Below are 17,102 nucleotides of genomic sequence, written 5' to 3'. Positions count from 1 at the left end.
ATGAACAGACACTTCTCCAATGAAGACATACAAATGGCTATCAGACACATGAAAAAATGTTCATCATCACTAGCCATCAGGGAGATTCAAATCAAAACCATATTGAGATACTACCTTACACCAGTTAGAATGGCCAAAATTAACAAGACAGTAAATAACGTGTGTTGGAGAGGATGTGGGGAAAGGGGAACCCTCTTACACTGTTGGTGGGCATGCAAGTTGGTGCAGCCACTTTGGAAAACAGTGTGGAGATTCCTTAAGAAATTAAAAATAGAGCTACCCTATGACCCTGCAATTGCACTACCGGGTATTTACCCCAAAGATACAGATGTAGTGAAAAGAAGGGCCATCTGTACCCCAATGTTCACAGCAGCAATGACCACAGTTGCCTCACTGTGGAAAGAACCAAGATGCCCTTCAACGGATGAATGGATAAGGAAGATATGGTCCATATACGCTACGGAGTATTATGCCTCCATCAGAAAGGATGAATACCCAACTTTTGTATCAACATGAACAGGACTGGAAGAGATTATGCTGAGTGAAATAAATGAGGAAGAGAGAATCAATTATCATATGATTTCGCTTATTTGTGGATCATAACAAATAACATGGAGGACATGGGGAGATGGAGAGGAGAAGGGAGTTGGAGGAAATTGGAGGCGGAGACTAACCATGAGAGACTATGGACTCTGAAAAACAATCTGAGGGTTTTGGAGGGACAGGGGGTGGGAGGTTGAGTGAAGCTGGTGGTGGGTATTATGGAGGGCAGGTGTTGCATGGAGCACTGGGTGCGGTGCATAAGCAATGAATTCTGGAACACTGAAAAAAAATTAAAAAAAAAAAAGGAATAAAAGCTGCCATCCTGAGTGTTGAAGCCAAAAGAATTAAAAAAAAAGATGAAATTCAAATGAGACATTCAAGGAGAGGTCAGGCAGTGTCTCAGACTGCAGTAGAACCTTCTACCCATGAGGTTGGCCAGAGACACTGAGGAGACAGAAGAATTGGCACAGAGAACAGAGCAGTGACACTGAGTATTGATGCATGGAAGGTTCAGATGGAACTCAGCAACATGCGTGCACGGCTGTGAGTCCACAGCAAGGGAAACAAAACAGATACCAGTGCCTGTGGCCATCATGATGGGAAGGTTCCACTGTGCTCACACCCTCAAATACCTCCTCTATTATGCGATGATTTACACATCACTCAAGGTCAACAAAAGCTTGGCTTCAAACCCAAAACAGCCTGACTCAGTGGTGCACTGGGCACTGAGTTATCTGCTAGAGTGAAATCCAGCGCTTTCAAGTACCTAGCCAGATAATGACATTTGTTCACATTTCACGAGTAATGCTAAGTCTCTGCTAGACAGGTGTATATACACCAAGTATACCTCGTCCCATGCGAGGCTATAATGATAGACAAATAAGATGTCATACCTGCTTTGAGCTGCTTAGAGTGCAGTGGAGGTAAGCACCATATTCCTTACTTCCCTTCCCTAGAATAGCCTCCTTTCAGACAGCACTCCAGTCCTCAGTCTCTGTTCAGAAGCCACTAGTTTCCTATCTCCCCAATACATAATCTCAGAGCCTCTTGGTTAGCCAGTCAGTGTGGGGGGAGGGGAGTGTGAAACAGTCAACAACTCAGAGGAAGGAGGCCTGGTGGCACTCTTATGACTGAAGAGGGACAAGGTAACTCATCTGCTGCATTTGTGTTTGCCAGCTTTCTTACCCATTTTTACAGGACAGCTCTGATAGGCTTTCTCTGATTCTGTGCTGCCTGGTCCTTTCTGGTATCAAGGTAATATTGGCTTCATCAGGTTGAGTTTAGAAACATTTCATTTTTTTCTTAGGTCCGAAACTGTTTCAATAACACATGAGTGGTCTCTTCTAGAAGGTTTGGTAAATATCAACTGTAAAACCATCTCATGAGAGTGATGGTGGTCATGGTGATGGTGATGATCTTGATGATAATGGTGAGAGTGGTGGTGGTGATGGCGACAATGATGGTGATAGTGACAATGATGGTGGTGATGGTGTTGACATTGATGGTGTGATTGTGATGGTGGTGATGGTGTTGACATTGATGGTGTGATTGTGATGGTGGTGATGGTGATGACGATGGTGGTGGTTGATGGTGATCTTGATGATGATGATGGTGGTGATGATGATGATGATGGTGATGGTGATAATGACCATGATGGTTATGATGGTGATGGTGGTAAAGATGGTGGTGATATGAAGATAGATAACTCTGTGCCAAGCACTATTCTAAAGGCTTTATATGTAGAATTCACTTAATCCTCACAATAATCATGGATAACATTTACTATCATTACCTCATTTTACCAAGGAGAAACTGAGGCCCAGAGAAGTTGAAAAACTTGCCTGAAGTCATACCTCTATTAAGTGCTGTGGTCAGGATTTATGCCCATTCGGTTGTATTCCTGACCCAGATTTGGTTTTTAGGAGCAGATGTGTCACATTTCTGTCTTGATTATTGGCTCTATTTCTTAAGTCAATTTTGATAATTTTCCTGGAAAATTTAGATTTAGATTTTAAATGTAAAATATTCTACATAATATTCTTTTAATTTTAAAAGTCTCCATTTTTGAAGCATTGTTTTCTTGACCTTAATGTCTTTTTTCTTCTTCTCTCTAGATCAGACTTTCGAAGTTTTTTCTTGATTGTTATTTATTGCCAATCTTTTATATTTTCTAATAAATGCACTTAAGGACATAAATATTTCTATAACTACTGCTTTAGCCAAATCCTACAGCTTTTGATTTATAGTTACTCATTGTTGTTCTTCTCTAAAAAGCCTATAATTTCAACTTCCATTTCCTTTTAATACAAGAGTTATTCAGAAGTCTAATTTATAGATTCCACAAGGAGATTATTTTTGATCTGTTCCTATTACTTCTAATTTTGTTAGATTTGACCAGAGATTGTGGTCTCTATTATTTCTACTTTAACAATTTATTTTTCTCCTAGGGTGTGATGAACATGATTTACTTCTATTGTATCTCACAGATTTCTAAAAATGTTATGTATTTCTTTTTGCCGGAAACAAAGCACATTCCCTAAATATGTCTATTGTCAGAGCCAGATGAGTTAGTCAGATTCCCAGTGGGATGACTTAATGGTTCAACTTGGTCTGTCAAATTTAGAATGTATTAATATTTCAGGCTAGGATTGTGGGTTTGTCAATATATTTGAACATTCTAATGGCTTCTCTTTATTTCAAAGAGATGCTGGAGTGTGTGAAGTTTTACGATTGTTAAGTCCTCTTGGTGACTCTACCATTGTACAAGTCTTTCTTTTTCTTGTGCTGAATGCCTTCCGCTTGATTCTATGTCATCAGAAATTTTTATTCCTGCAGATTTCCTTTTCCTGTAAGTTGTTTCCCAGAATAGCTGTTTTCCATCCTTATTTTTTACCTTTCTTGTATTTTAATTTTAGCAAGATCTCCTGTACTAGTACAGAGTTGGCCTTAGGTTTTAGCCTCAGTCCTTGAGTCTCTTTCCATGATAGGACATTTTAATCCACTCACAATTATGAAATTTGGCAATATTTTCTTAAAGTGTTCAGTAGAATTCACAAATAAATACCATGGTGGGAAGGTTTCTTTGAAAGAAGGTTTCAAAGACAAAATTTAATAAATTTAATGGATATATACCCATTAACATTTTCTATCCCATTATGTGTCAGTTTTGGTAGAGTTAAGAATTTTCCCATTTTAGGCAAATTATAGATCATTTTGGTCTTGAGTAATTCGTAATATTCCTTATTTATTCCATTAATGTCTGTAGGATCCGTAGTGAATCCCCTTTTATTCCTTATGTGATTAGTTTGGGTGCTCTGTGATTCTGTGATTCTGTGATTATCTCTCTTTCTTGATCAGTCTTGCTAGTTGTTTAGGAATTTTTAAACTTTTTCAAAGAACCAACTTTTGCTTTATTAATTTTCTGTATTGGTTATTTTCTATTTTATGGATTTCTTTGTTCTTTAGTATTTATTCCCTTCTATTTGATTTGCTCATCTTTTTCTGGTTTCCTAAATCAAAACTTCAACAACAAATTTTAACCCTTTCTTCTTTCTTAATATAAGCATTTTAAAGCTATAGATTTCTCTCTAAACTACTGTTTCAAGCTATACCCCACATTTTGGGTAGATTATATTTTGATATTAAAAATATTTTCTAATTTTTCTTGTGATTTTTTAATTTGACTCATAGGTTATTCAAAAGCATATAGATTAATGCTGAAATATTTGGGGATACTTTAGATATTCTGCTCTTCTTCATTTTTATTTTGATTTTGGTATGGTTAGACATCACACTGTAAGATTTTTTTTTTATCTTTTCAAATTTACTGCAATCTTTACAAATATGTCAAGATGCTTCTATGGCCTAGTATATATTTTGGCTGTGTTCCATGTGTAGTTAAAACCACATGTATTTTACAGCTGAGTTAGTGTTCTACAAATATCAGGTCCAAGGAGTACATAATCTTGTTCATATTTTTTATATCCTTATTTATACAATAAGCAAGCAAAAGGGATACTAAAAATCTAATTGTTATTGTAGATTTATTAAACACTTTGGTTTTTAACATTTTTTCCTTTTATGTATTTCATAGCTCTGTTTTAGGCATTATGCACATTTCATTCCTGATGATTTGCCTCTTTCATTATTATTTAATGTCTTTGTTGATACTTGCTTCCCTTATGTCTACTTTGTTATTACTCTATGTACAGTAACCTTCTCACATTGTTTAGATGGTACATGTCTTCTATCCTTTTAATTCTATCCCAACTTCTTTTTGTACTTAAAATGCATCCCTTGGGGGTGTCTGGGTGGCTCAGTTGGTTAAGTGCCTGTCATTGGCTCAGGTCATGAACTCAGGGTCCTAAGATTGAGCCCCGCACTAGGCTCCCTGCTCAGTGGGAGTCTTCTTCTCCCCTCTCCTTCTGCCCCCTTCCCCCTCCTTGTGTTCTCTCTCTCAAATAAATACATAAAATCTTAAAAAAATTAAAATGCATCCTTTGTGCTACTGATAATGCTTTTATAAACATTGGGGTGTGTGCGTCCCTTTGAATCAGTATTTTTGTGCCCTTTGGGTAAATAACTATTAGTTCGATTGCTGGGTCATAGGGTCATTTTGTATTTAGCTTTTTGATGAACCTTCATATTGTGTTCCAGAATGGCTGCACCCATTTGCATTTTCACCAACAGTGTAAAAGAGTTATGGAAAGAGCCCAAGTGTCCATGGACTGATGGATGAATAAGGAAGATATGGTGTGTGTATATATATATATATATATATATATATATATATATATATATACATATAATTATAACCGCTTATCCTGACTGCTCTAACAAATGTGTGTGTGTGTGTGTCTATATATACATATATATATATATATGTATGTATAGTGGAATATTACTCAGCTGTCAAAAGAATGAAATCATGAAATCTTGCCATTTTCAATGACATGGATGAACTAGAGTATATTATGTTAAGTGAAATAAGTCAGAGAAAGACAAATACCATATGATTTCACTCATATGTGGAATTTAAGAAACAAAACAGATGAACATAGAAGAAAAGAAAAAATAAAATAAGATAAAAATGGAGAGGATGGCAAACTATAAGATATTCTTAATTACAAGAAACAAATAGCATTGCTGGAGGGGAAGTGCGTGGAGGAAGGGATAACTGGGTGATGAACATTAAGGAGGGCACTTGATGGAATGAGCACGGTGTGTTACATGCAACTGATGAATCACTAAATTGTACCCCTGAAATTGATAATACACTGTAGTTAACTAAATTGAATTTAAATGCAAAATAAAGTAAGTTATGACTATCAGACATGGCTCAGGAAGAAATAGAATCTCTGAATAGACCTATAAAAGAGATTAAATCAGTATTTAAAACAAAACCCAAACCAAAAATTACTTGCAACGAAAAGCTCACACCCAAATGGCTTCACTGGTGAATTCTACAAAACATGTAAAGAAGAATTTTTACTACTTTTTAACATCTTCCAGAAAATAAAAAGGATGGACCAGTTTCTAACTGATTCTATAAGGCCAGCATCATCCTCATATCAACATCAAACAAAGATTTCATAAGAAAGCAAAACTGAGACCAATGTGTCTTATAAATATAGACACAAGGACCCTGACAAACTATTAGGAAACCAAATCTAGTCACATATAAAAAGGATTATATAACATGACAAAGTGGGATTTATCTGAGAAATGCAAGGTTGGTTTAATATCTGAAAACCAACTAGTGTATAATACACTACACTAATAAAGGAAAAGAAACCCGTATGATCATCTCAATAACTGTTGAAGAAGCATTAGATAAAATCTGACATCCTTTTATTATAAAAACACTTAAGAAACTAAGATTCAAAGGGGGGATTTCCTTTATCCTAATAAAGGCATACATGAAAAACCTACAGGTCACATTACGTTTAATGATGAAATACTGAACGCTGTCCTCCTAAAATCATGAACAAGAATATATGTGTGCTGTGACTACTTCTGTTGAAATCACATTGCAGTTTCTAGTCAGGGAAATTAGGCAAGAAATTGCAATAAAAGACATCACATTGGAAAGGAGGAAGTAAACTGATCTGTATTTGCAGATGATATGAGTTGGTATCGAGAACATTGTGTCACAGCCCGAGATTTAGACCCAGAGCACCTCAAGCCTATGGCTGTCCAGTTCTCATGTTCATAGTTCACTGGCGTTCTTGTTCAGATGGACCACTCATCCCAGGGAACAAGAAACACCAATAGGCAAAGTAATGGCTGGCCGAAAGCTCTTAATTATAACCGTTTATCCTGACTGCTCTAACAAAACCGTGTTCAGGCTCATTAAGCATGCCCAGATGTTTGTGTAGAAGAGTAAATTTTAATTAACATTCTAGCTGCAAAGCTGTTTCTTCTTAACACACAAGCATAATTGATTTATATACTCTCTGAAAAGCAAACTTGACTCTTCCCTGTCATGAGTGAGAACAATTACACTTTTTAGTGATAGTTCTTGACTTTGGCACTTAAATCAAGTGTTTTATTACAGTATATGGAAAAGGCTGATTTGAGACAAGGTCCTTTCTCCTTTCAGGTTTTTTTTTTTCTGCAGTCAATTTATTGCTTACAGGTGGTCAGATGTGGGTGAGAAAGCACATTTGCAGGCAGGAAAAATCCAGCAGAAATATACCTGCACTATCTTGCAAATATCTGAAAGCTGTATTAACTATAAACTGGTAAGTAAATAATGGTGTCTTTCAATGTGATGACTTCCATGGCCCTCCTCCCTCCTTGCCTCACCTCCTTCCCCCAAGGACCATGCAGATTCTCCCATCAACGCTCTGTTCACACCTGTTATGTGGTGTTCCGCGAGGATGATATGAACTCAGGGAAGAAGGCTTTTCTCTTAACTGTAAGTTACCATGCAGCCATAAAACCCCCTTTATCTCTCTTTTTTTAAGTGACAGGTGATAGATCTTTGAAATGAAAGGGAATTGGATAAAAAAAAAAAAAGTCAGAAGCTGAGAAGGAGAATAGGCATTTAAATATTCATCATCATTACAGACCACAGTAGCCTTTCTCTAATAACAGGACTTAGGAACTTTGGGATGTTCCGGCCACTTGAAGGTCCTGTGAGGTGGTGAAAGGGAGAAGGAACAGTATTAGGCAGAGCAAAGAGCCTCCACTCCACAGCAACAATAAGGGCTGAAGATTTGAAGTTTCAGACACATTATTCCCCAGAAGACCCACAGTCTCCTCTTCCTGTACTCATTTCTTAGGTGAGCCCATCCCATCTGATGGATTTCAATATTACCCGCATGCTGGGTTTCCCAAATTGTGGCTCCTCCATTAACCTGGGACTCACGCACTCCCTCCCTCTGTGAAGGTCTAGCACTTGGCTGTCTGGGATGCACACGCATGTCTTTGATGTCCAGAACTGAGTCCTTGATTCACGGCCCTCCCCACCTGCTCTCCCCCTAAGAGTCTCCCTCCCTGTTAAATGGCAACACCATTTTCCCAGTTGCTCAGGCCGAACACCAAAACCAACACCAACATTAAAAACCCCACAGAACTCAGCTTTCTCTTATCGCTCGTATCCCGTCCAGTAGCAAGACTGCCTCCATCATTCTTCATGAGCTACCCCCGCAGTTCCCACCTGCTCTGCTACTCTGGTGCCGGCCACCACCCTACCTGGTCTTCCTATTTCTAAACCCCTTCCCCCTGCAGAGCAGCAAGAACAATGGCTTCCAAACATACCCAGATCACATCCTCAGCTGAGAACCTTCTGGAGCTTCCTGTCACATTTAGCATCGGACCCCAAGTTCTCCCAATCGCCTAGGAGGGTCAACACCACCTGCCGTCATGCTGCCCCTCAGACCCCATCCTCCACAGCTGTCACCTGGCTCACTCTGCTCCCACCACCCTGGCTCTTTGAACATACCGTGGGTCCCATCATCTGGAATGTTAGTCTGTCAGACAGCCACATAGTTCCCATCTCAAGTCGTTCAGGCCTGCTTCAATGTCACGTGATTCGTGATGCTTTCCCTGGTCGCTCATCTGACGTGCCGCCCTCCACAGCTCCAGAGTGTCCCATTCTGTCTCATTTTTTCTTAAAGATTATCACCGCAAAACTATCATATGTGTATTTGTTTACCGCATCATTGTTGCGCCGCCTACTAGAACGTGGTTATGTGAGAGAAAGGGCATTTCGGGGGTTGCCGGTGCTTCCCCTGCATCTGTAGCGATGCTTAGTATCTGGCAGCTCAGTCAATAGTTGTGGAATGATTCCACATGTGACTGGGTGCATGTGTGTGCTTCTATTATGAATTTCGATTTCTATAACAAATGCTCAGATATATCCCCAGGTATAAAAGTGAAGGTCTGTGACCTGTTTCATTGAGTGAAAACATGCTGAGCCACCATTTTTTCTTGTTAGGGTTCCTCATATCTTACCAGACCACTGATACACAGCTAAATGCAACACGAATCTGTTTTCATTCCTGGAGAGAATACTGGTTTTCAGGAATTCCATTTTTCATGATGACCGCATTTTTCAGATGGGCACCCTGTCCTACAGAGCAAAGACTACTCCTTCCAGGCTCCCTTGGAGCCAGGTTCACGCATGTGACTAAGATCTGTCTTGGGTTGTAAACCCAAGTGTCACGAGGTAGCTTCTGAGAAGTTCCGCAAGAGAGAGCAGTTATGAATGCTTTCTGCCCTCTGCTTCTGGGTCTGTTCCTTCCTCGTGTTGCTCGGAATGTGGATGCTGCCATTGTAGAGAAGGAGGATGAGGAGCAAAGTCTCATGAAAGCAGGGATGTGTGCTGGTGGGATCCAGGTTCTCCAGAGAATCCAAAGGATCGGAGTGCCATACTGTAACCTTTGGCCTTTGATTAATGGGGAAAAACTAAACCGCCACCTTACATTCAAACTACTATTTGTGAAGCATTTCCTTACTTTCTGATAACCTGAATCCACAGCAGGATACTGTTGATCTCGCAAAACTGTAAGGTTCATTTTATCTTGGACAGTGAGAATTATCTCCTCCCTACTCCTCCCTTTCCTTTCCCTCCTTCTCTTCCCTCCCTCCTTCCTTCTCTTTCTTTCCTTCCTTCCTGCCTCCTTTTTTTATTTCCCCTAAAATTCATACCCATTCACCAGGAGTAACTTACTTTCTCAGTATCCAATATTTGGATCTACCAGTTTGGTTGCCCACCAAAGAGAACTGCCTCCATAATTGTTATTTTTCCATCATTTCTGTTCAGAAAATCAAGTCTACTTTCAATGGACATGAATGATTCTCCCATCAAACTTTCTTCTACTTTTTTCTCCTTTTCGGAGATAAAACCAAAATGAAAGTGACTCTTTTGAAATGACTATTAAAGAATTAATGGGCATTGGTTATTCAAATAAACAATGGAATAAGTATCAAAGAATTTCAGCAGAAATAATAGATCTCACATATTTAAGATTATAATTATTAATTCTGCTTAAGTAAAATATCATTATCTTAATTTAACTTGGGCTAATAAAGCACATGATATTTAACTAAATTTTATTAGGAAAAAATCATTCTTATTGTAACAATTGCCCATGCCTGGTTTAATCTACTTAGCTTGGCAGACAATATGAATAAAAGTACTAAGAACTGCAAAAACAATTCAGGCTTGGGGCACCTGGGTGGCTCAGTGGGTTAAGCCTCTGCCTTCGGCTTGGGTCATGATCTCGGGGTCCTGGGATTGAGCCCCGCATCTGGCTCTCTGCTCAGCAGAGAGTCTGCTTCCCCCCCTCTCTCTCTGCCTGCCTCTCTGCCTACTTGTGATCTCTGTCTGTCAAAAAGATAAATAAAATCTTTAAAAAGAAACAATTCAGGTTTGATCATTTTTGGTCTTTGAAGGTGGTTCACATTTCTGATAAAGTTATATAGTACAAGGCAGACAGAAGGGAGAGAACAAGCCTAAAAAGAGGAGTCAACCAATAATTTAATTACAACTATTCAAATTCTGAGATTAGAGCCAGATTTATGATTCTGTGTCAAACAGGGATGATATTTGGCCCTCTTTTAGGCAAACCTTTCCCCTTGATTATCATTTCGAGGTCATGCATTCTTCTATTATTAGTTATTCATGCACTCATTCATTCACTTATTAGTCATTTTTCTCCTTTTTCCAAAAAACATGAGGCAGTTTCTCCAAAAGAAAACAAACAGGGTGCCTGGGTGGCTCAGTTGGTTAAGTGACTGCGTTCAGCTCAGGTCATGATCCTGGAGTACCAGGATCAAGTTCCACATCAGGTTCCCAGCTCAATGGGGAGTCTGCTTCCCTCTCTGACCTCCCCTAATATGCTCTCTCACTCTGTCTGTCTCTCTCTCAAATAAATAAATAGTTAAAAAAAAAAAGAAAACAAAACGAGTTCAGCACATTAAACAGAAGTGAGGAAGTGAGAAACATCATTATCCCGACAAAAAGGTTTCACAAAGTATAACAAAATTATTATTTTTAGATAGCCGAGCTCATGAGAAGAGAAAATACTCCGTATACAGAGGGTACTCATGAGCAGAATGTGAGGGGTATTAATGCAAAACAGCCCAGGAGGAAGCAGGGGCTGACACAGGGCTTGGAGTGTGAGATTTAATGTCCACCCAAGGCGCGGGTGCTGTCAGGCATTTCCTTAATGGGAAATTGGAACTGAGCTCTTGAATAAAGTCAGGAGCCATAAACCACTGTCCGACCAGGAAACAGGAAATATAAAAACTCTGTCTAGCAGTCTGATAATTTTCAGGGACGTTGACTAACTAGAGTGATGAGTGGAAGCAGAGTCATCCTGAAATGAGATCCCCAATCTTGCTCTGTGTTAAGATGTTAGTCACATTCACAAGACCTGTTTAGTGAAGGGACCTTGACCTTGACCCAAATTTAACAAAATACTTTGACTTGAACTGGTGAACCCCAGAGGAAGCTGGCAGAGAGACACTGAAAAATATATCACAGTAATGCCTTCATAACTCAGAGTATGTGGAATTTCCATGGACCCGAGCCTTTGATGCCAGTGAGCTCACAGTTAAATTACATATAACCCAAGGAGACGTGCCACCATGAGTCAGCACAGAGACCGCACAGCAGAATTCGTTCATTTATACACCATCATAACAGAATGAAACGAGTGCTGTATTCATACAATATACTTATTCAATTTCATATGATGTGTTTATTATGCTAATAAAGGAAAATTAAAAATGGAATCCTTAGGTAAAATATGGAATTATAAAAAATTCATATTTTCAAGAGACCCTAACAGCCATCTTAGATATAAATAATCACTGAAATTATACACTCAGTGTGGATGAAGGATTCACCAGAGTGAATGCAGCGCAGGGAAATAAAAACATGTAAACTCTGAGGAAATAGTATAAGACTTGGAACACAGAATGAACAGCACAATATTCAACTGATAAGATTTCAAGGAGAAAAAAGTAAAGATAGAAGGAATAAGGTGGTAATGCCGGAAAACTGCCAAAATGTGAATTTTCAGATGGAAAATCACACCCAGGCCATTAGGTGAAGAAGAACAGATGCGCACGCGGAGGGACAGCCTGAGACCCGGGGGCGCTGGAGACACTGGCTGGGTAAAGGGGACATGATGGGATTGATAGAAGACCTTTCACCAGCAGCTACAGATGATGACATGGGCAGGATATCATCATCATAATACGAAGGAAAAACAGTGGTAACCTAGGGTTTTATACTCAGTTAAACTATTATTCAAGAGCCAATGTGAAATAAGGCAGATAAAAATATTTCAACATAAAGGAAAAAACAGGAGCTCTTGCTACTCACAGACCCTCAGTGAAAGAACTAACAAATGACAGATATCAGAAAGAAGGGAAATAAACTTGAATGAATAGTTTTTTTTTAAAGAGGGTGAGGGTTTTGGAGGGGAGTGGGGCTAGGGGATGGGTGAGCCTGGTGGTGGGTATTCAGGAGGGCAGGGATTGCATGGAGCACTGGGTGTGGTGCATGAACAATGAATCGTGGAACACTGAGAAACTAAAATAAGAGATGGTGAAATAAATAAGGGGGTTAAGAGTATTCTGGATGAGCACTGAGAAATGCATGGAACTGCTGAACGACTGTATTGTACACCTGAAACTCACGTGACACTGTGTTAATTATGCTTTAATAAAAAAGGCACTAATAAACAAATTGGTAAAGAACAAGAGTAAATCTAATAAATACTATGATTACCATCTGCAACAGAAGTTCTAAGAAAAATTACATAGAAGATATAATGATCAACTTCAGAATATCTTAATGCTATATATATTATTACATACATAGTTATGTAAGCACATACACTTTATATATGTGCGCTATATACAGGACTGTAAGCGTGTATATAAAGAGAGAAAGAGAGAGAGAGCATGCATGCACACGAGGAGGACAGAGAAAGAGCGATCCTAACTAGCAAAGGAAAAGAAAAGAATACAGAATACTGGAACAATCCTTCTGAAGTTAGAAAGTGGAAGGTGTGCCAGGAAAAGCAAAATAATTGAAAAGAGGGAAAAGTGAGTCCCTACATCAGTAACAAAATCAAACACATTAATCTATCAAATTAATATATCAGAAAACACATCAGATTGAATAAAAAAATAAGCACAGATGCTGTTTAGAGGAGGTATGCCCTAACAATAATGGCTTCAGAGCCCAGAAACAGATCTACAGGAAGGTAACACCGGATTAAATTTGTACCGTCTGGATTGCGCGCACACACATTTATCATCTCATGCTCTGTATGTTGCAGTATCTCTGAAATACTTCGCAAGAAGAATTGTTTACAAAGGAAAAGAAAGATGAGGACATTAGCATGGAAAGAAGGAAGGAAGTGGACATTATAATACAACATAATATAATGTTAACGTAATAGGAAGCAGGCATAGGAGGTTCTGGTCTCAACTCTTTCCTTCAGAAGTGTCCGCAGACCTGTTCTGAGCTCTGCCAAAGCCGGCACAAAGAGGGAAAGCAACCAGCACAGGTTTCACGACGCTGATGCTCAAAATCAACTTGTTGTTCAAGAGAAACTTACTAGGAATTGGTGACGATGCCTGAGAGAAGGAACTTGGATGAGTTGTCTTCAAGATACAACACATAGAAGAGAGATAAGAAAATAAAAGACAGGGGTGCCTGGGTGGTTCAGTGGGTTAAAGCCTCTGCCTTCAGCTCAGGTCCTGATCTCAGGGTTCTGGGATTGAGCCCCACATCAGGCTCTCTGCTGCGCTTCTTCCTCTCTCTGCCTGCTTCTCTGCCTACTTGTGATCTGTGTCATATAAATAAATAAAATCTTAAAAACAAATAAAAGACAGAGATATCTCCTTGATGTTTTCTGAAAAGTGCGATCCCATGAATTATTTGTTTTTGTCCCTGGAAATTTTTGGCTTCTTTAGCATCATCTTTGAAAACGTCCTAGTAGTGCAATTATTGGGTCCTATGGTAATTCTATTTTTAATTTTTTAAGGAACCTCCCTACTGTTTTCCACAGTGGTGGCACCAATTTGCAGTCCCACCAAGAGTGCATGAGGGTTGGGAAGAAAAGAAACAAAACAAAACAAAACAAAACAAAACAAAAACACTAATTTGAAAGGAAATACACACTGCATGATTACTGTAGCGTTGTTTACAATAGCCAAGATACAGAAGTGGCCCAAATGTCTACAGTAAATGACTGGATAAGGTATACATATACAATGGAGTATTACTCAGCCATAAAAAATAATGAAATCTTGTCATTTGTGACCACATGGATGGACCGAGGGGCTAATTAAAAAAAACTCAGAGAAAAACAAATGTCATATGACTTCACTCATACGTAGAATTTAAGAAACAAGACAAAGAAAGAGAAAGGAGACAAACAAGAAACCAGACTCTTAAATACAGGGAATGGTGGTTGCCTAGGGGACGCAGGCGGGCGGACAGGGAACGAGATAAAGGGGATTGAGAGGACAGTTATGGTGATGAGCCCTGAGTAATGTGCAGAATCAGTATGTCGTACACCTGAAACCGACAGGACACGGTCTATCAATTATACTTGAATAAAAATAAATAAAATACATAGCATAAAAAGGATTTTGCTTAGTAATAAAATGGATGGTTTGAAAAAGAAAATCCTAGTCACTTTCTTCTCTTCCAGTTCCTTCTAATGGGTGATAATCCCAGTCTTAATTATGATGTGGGAAACGTAAAGATGTTCATTCAATAGGAAGATGCAGAAAAATCAGTGAATTTATCACTGGAGAGTAATAATAAGGGCCCAGTTCCCTCGGGAATCGTCTCCCTCATGCGACTTTTCTAACGGCCTTCGGCTCTCTCCGTCGGTAAGCTTTGTGTACGGCTCAGCTGCTGGTCTCTTCTACCAAGGGGCACAGGCCTGGAACTCCGAATGGGTCTAATCCGTTACCTTTCCTCGGGGTGTAAAACAGATACTTTGCTATGGGGAAATTCCACTGACGGTTTTGTAAGTCTAGAAGGAGAACTCCTTTGGCCCACGTGTTTCAGTGCGAATTTACGGGGGGAAGAGGAAGGTGACTGGGCACCTCCTCTAAAAGGGGGCAGAGAGCTTGGGAGTGAACATGTGTGAGTTATACTGCGACGTGTTACTTCTACAAATGCCTTTGTGCTGCTTCTCGCTCAGAAGAACGTCCTTCGGAGCGCGGAGGGGAAAGGCAGACCCTTTCTCTCTAGTTGGCTCAGTATCTTCATGAGACAAAATGCAGCCCAGCCTCGGCAGTTCCAGCTGTCCCCAGATGCTGCTGAAGTTAGATGCAAACGCACAGCCTGATCCTGCTAGCTTGAAAATGGCTGCTTTGGCCTTTACAGAGCGTTGATAAACGCAAAGAAGATTTGTCTTGGAAGTTTCTTTCTATATCCCCAGTTACGGAAAAAAGACAAGAGTTTCATTTTCTTCTTCTTTTCTCTTAGACTACAGAATGAGAAAGAACCCATTACTTTAAGGAAAGTCGGTTGACTTCTATGGCGGTCATGAAGAAGGTACGAGAGAAAGGCAAGCTAGCAACCCCAGAGTGACTGGATTTTCACCAGAGATGGCACGAGGAGTCCACTCCAAAGTGTGCAAGTGTGCACACTCAGTGTCCCCTCTCTGGATCCGGGTGAGCTGTGCAGTGACCGCTTCTAACCAGAAAGGTGGCAGGAGCAGGCTTTAGGGAGAAGGTGGAGTCAGAGGGATGGCTGTGTATGGAAAAACCCAGAGCAGGTTTTGTCCTTTCTTTTCCTAAATTTTATTTTATTATGTTATGTTAGCGACTACATAGTACTTCATTCGTTTGTGGTGTAGGACGATGGGTTAGCCCGGTAACAGGTATGAAGCAGGGCACGTATCGCAGTAAGCGCTGGGTGTTACACACAAAGAATGAACCGTGGAACACTACATCAAAAACTAATGAAGGGGGTCACCTGGGTGGCTCAGTCGGTTAAGCAACTGCCTTCAACTTGGGTCATGATCCCAGGGTCCTGGGTTTGAGCCCCATGTCGGGCTCCCAGCTCAGCGGGAAGACTGCTTCTCCCTCTCCCTGCCATTCCCCTGCTTGTGCTTGTGCTGTCTCTGTCAAATAAATAAATAAATTCTTAAAAAAAAACAACTAATGAAGGTTTTGTCTTTTCAATACATAATAACATTACTTGCTTATTAGGAAAAAAAAAAGTCCAGAGATTTTGCTCTTTCTGGGTAGTTTTTAGGCTGTATTTCTTCTACTGGGCACCAGAGTAATACAAAAATCAAGTAAGAAGATAACATTTTTTCTTTTTTAAAGATTATTTATTTATTTATTTGACAGACAGAGATCACAAGTAGGCAGAGAGACAGGCAGAGAGAGAGGAGGAAGCAGGCTCCCTGCTGAGCAGAGAGCCCGATGCGGGACTCGATCCCAGTACCCTGAGACCATGACCTGAGCCAAAGGCAGAGGCTTTAACCCACTGAGCCACCCAGGCGCCCCTAAATTTATTTTTATTTAGTTTTTATTTTTTTAATTTATTTTTTAATTTTTTATTTCTTTTCAGCGTAACAGTATTCATTGTTTTTGCACTGCACCCAGCGCTCCATGGAATCCGTGCCCTCCCTAATACCCACCACCTGGTTCCCCCAACCTCCCACCCCCCGCCCCTTCAAAACCCTCAGATTGAATCATGAGAGACTATAGACTCTAAATTTATTTTTTAAAAATCCCTATAAGGTGAATCAATACCTCCACATTGAGAATGCAATATTATTGTAACCAAGCATGAACACGGGAGCCACTTCACTTCACAGATTCCGAACGAACTGGGCCTCCCCTGTGATGTGACCCTTCTGTTTGTTAATCTGCATTCTCTCCCACCCTTCAGTATACCTGGGCTCCCGCAGCGCGATACACGGGGCGAGTCCCACTCGGAACCGTAGGTACTTACTTCGGTAATACTAGGATCTGCACAATGAAGATGCAGAAGAAAATGAGACACGCACAGGTCACGTAGTACTTAAACGCTGGCAGGGCGGTGGCTCGGTACT

At 39.9% G+C, this 17,102-nt stretch overlaps 1 protein-coding gene across 1 annotated transcript in view; it reads right to left on the bottom strand.

The window, feature by feature from the left end:
• The window catches only part of LOC111153427 (adenylate cyclase 2), a 406,431-nt gene that overhangs the window by 77,487 nt on the left and 311,842 nt on the right, over positions 1–17,102 (bottom strand). The window contains exon 14 of the mRNA XM_022512437.1: positions 17,003–17,100. Coding sequence (XP_022368145.1) covers positions 17,003–17,100 — 98 coding nt within the window. The remainder of the gene's footprint in view (positions 1–17,002; positions 17,101–17,102) is intronic.

Source organism: Enhydra lutris, unplaced genomic scaffold (assembly GCF_002288905.1).
Source record: "Enhydra lutris kenyoni isolate GAN:26980312 unplaced genomic scaffold, ASM228890v2 scaffoldscaffold32, whole genome shotgun sequence".
NCBI lineage: Eukaryota > Metazoa > Chordata > Mammalia > Carnivora > Mustelidae > Enhydra > Enhydra lutris.
This window is presented reverse-complemented; position numbering and strand designations above follow the sequence as displayed.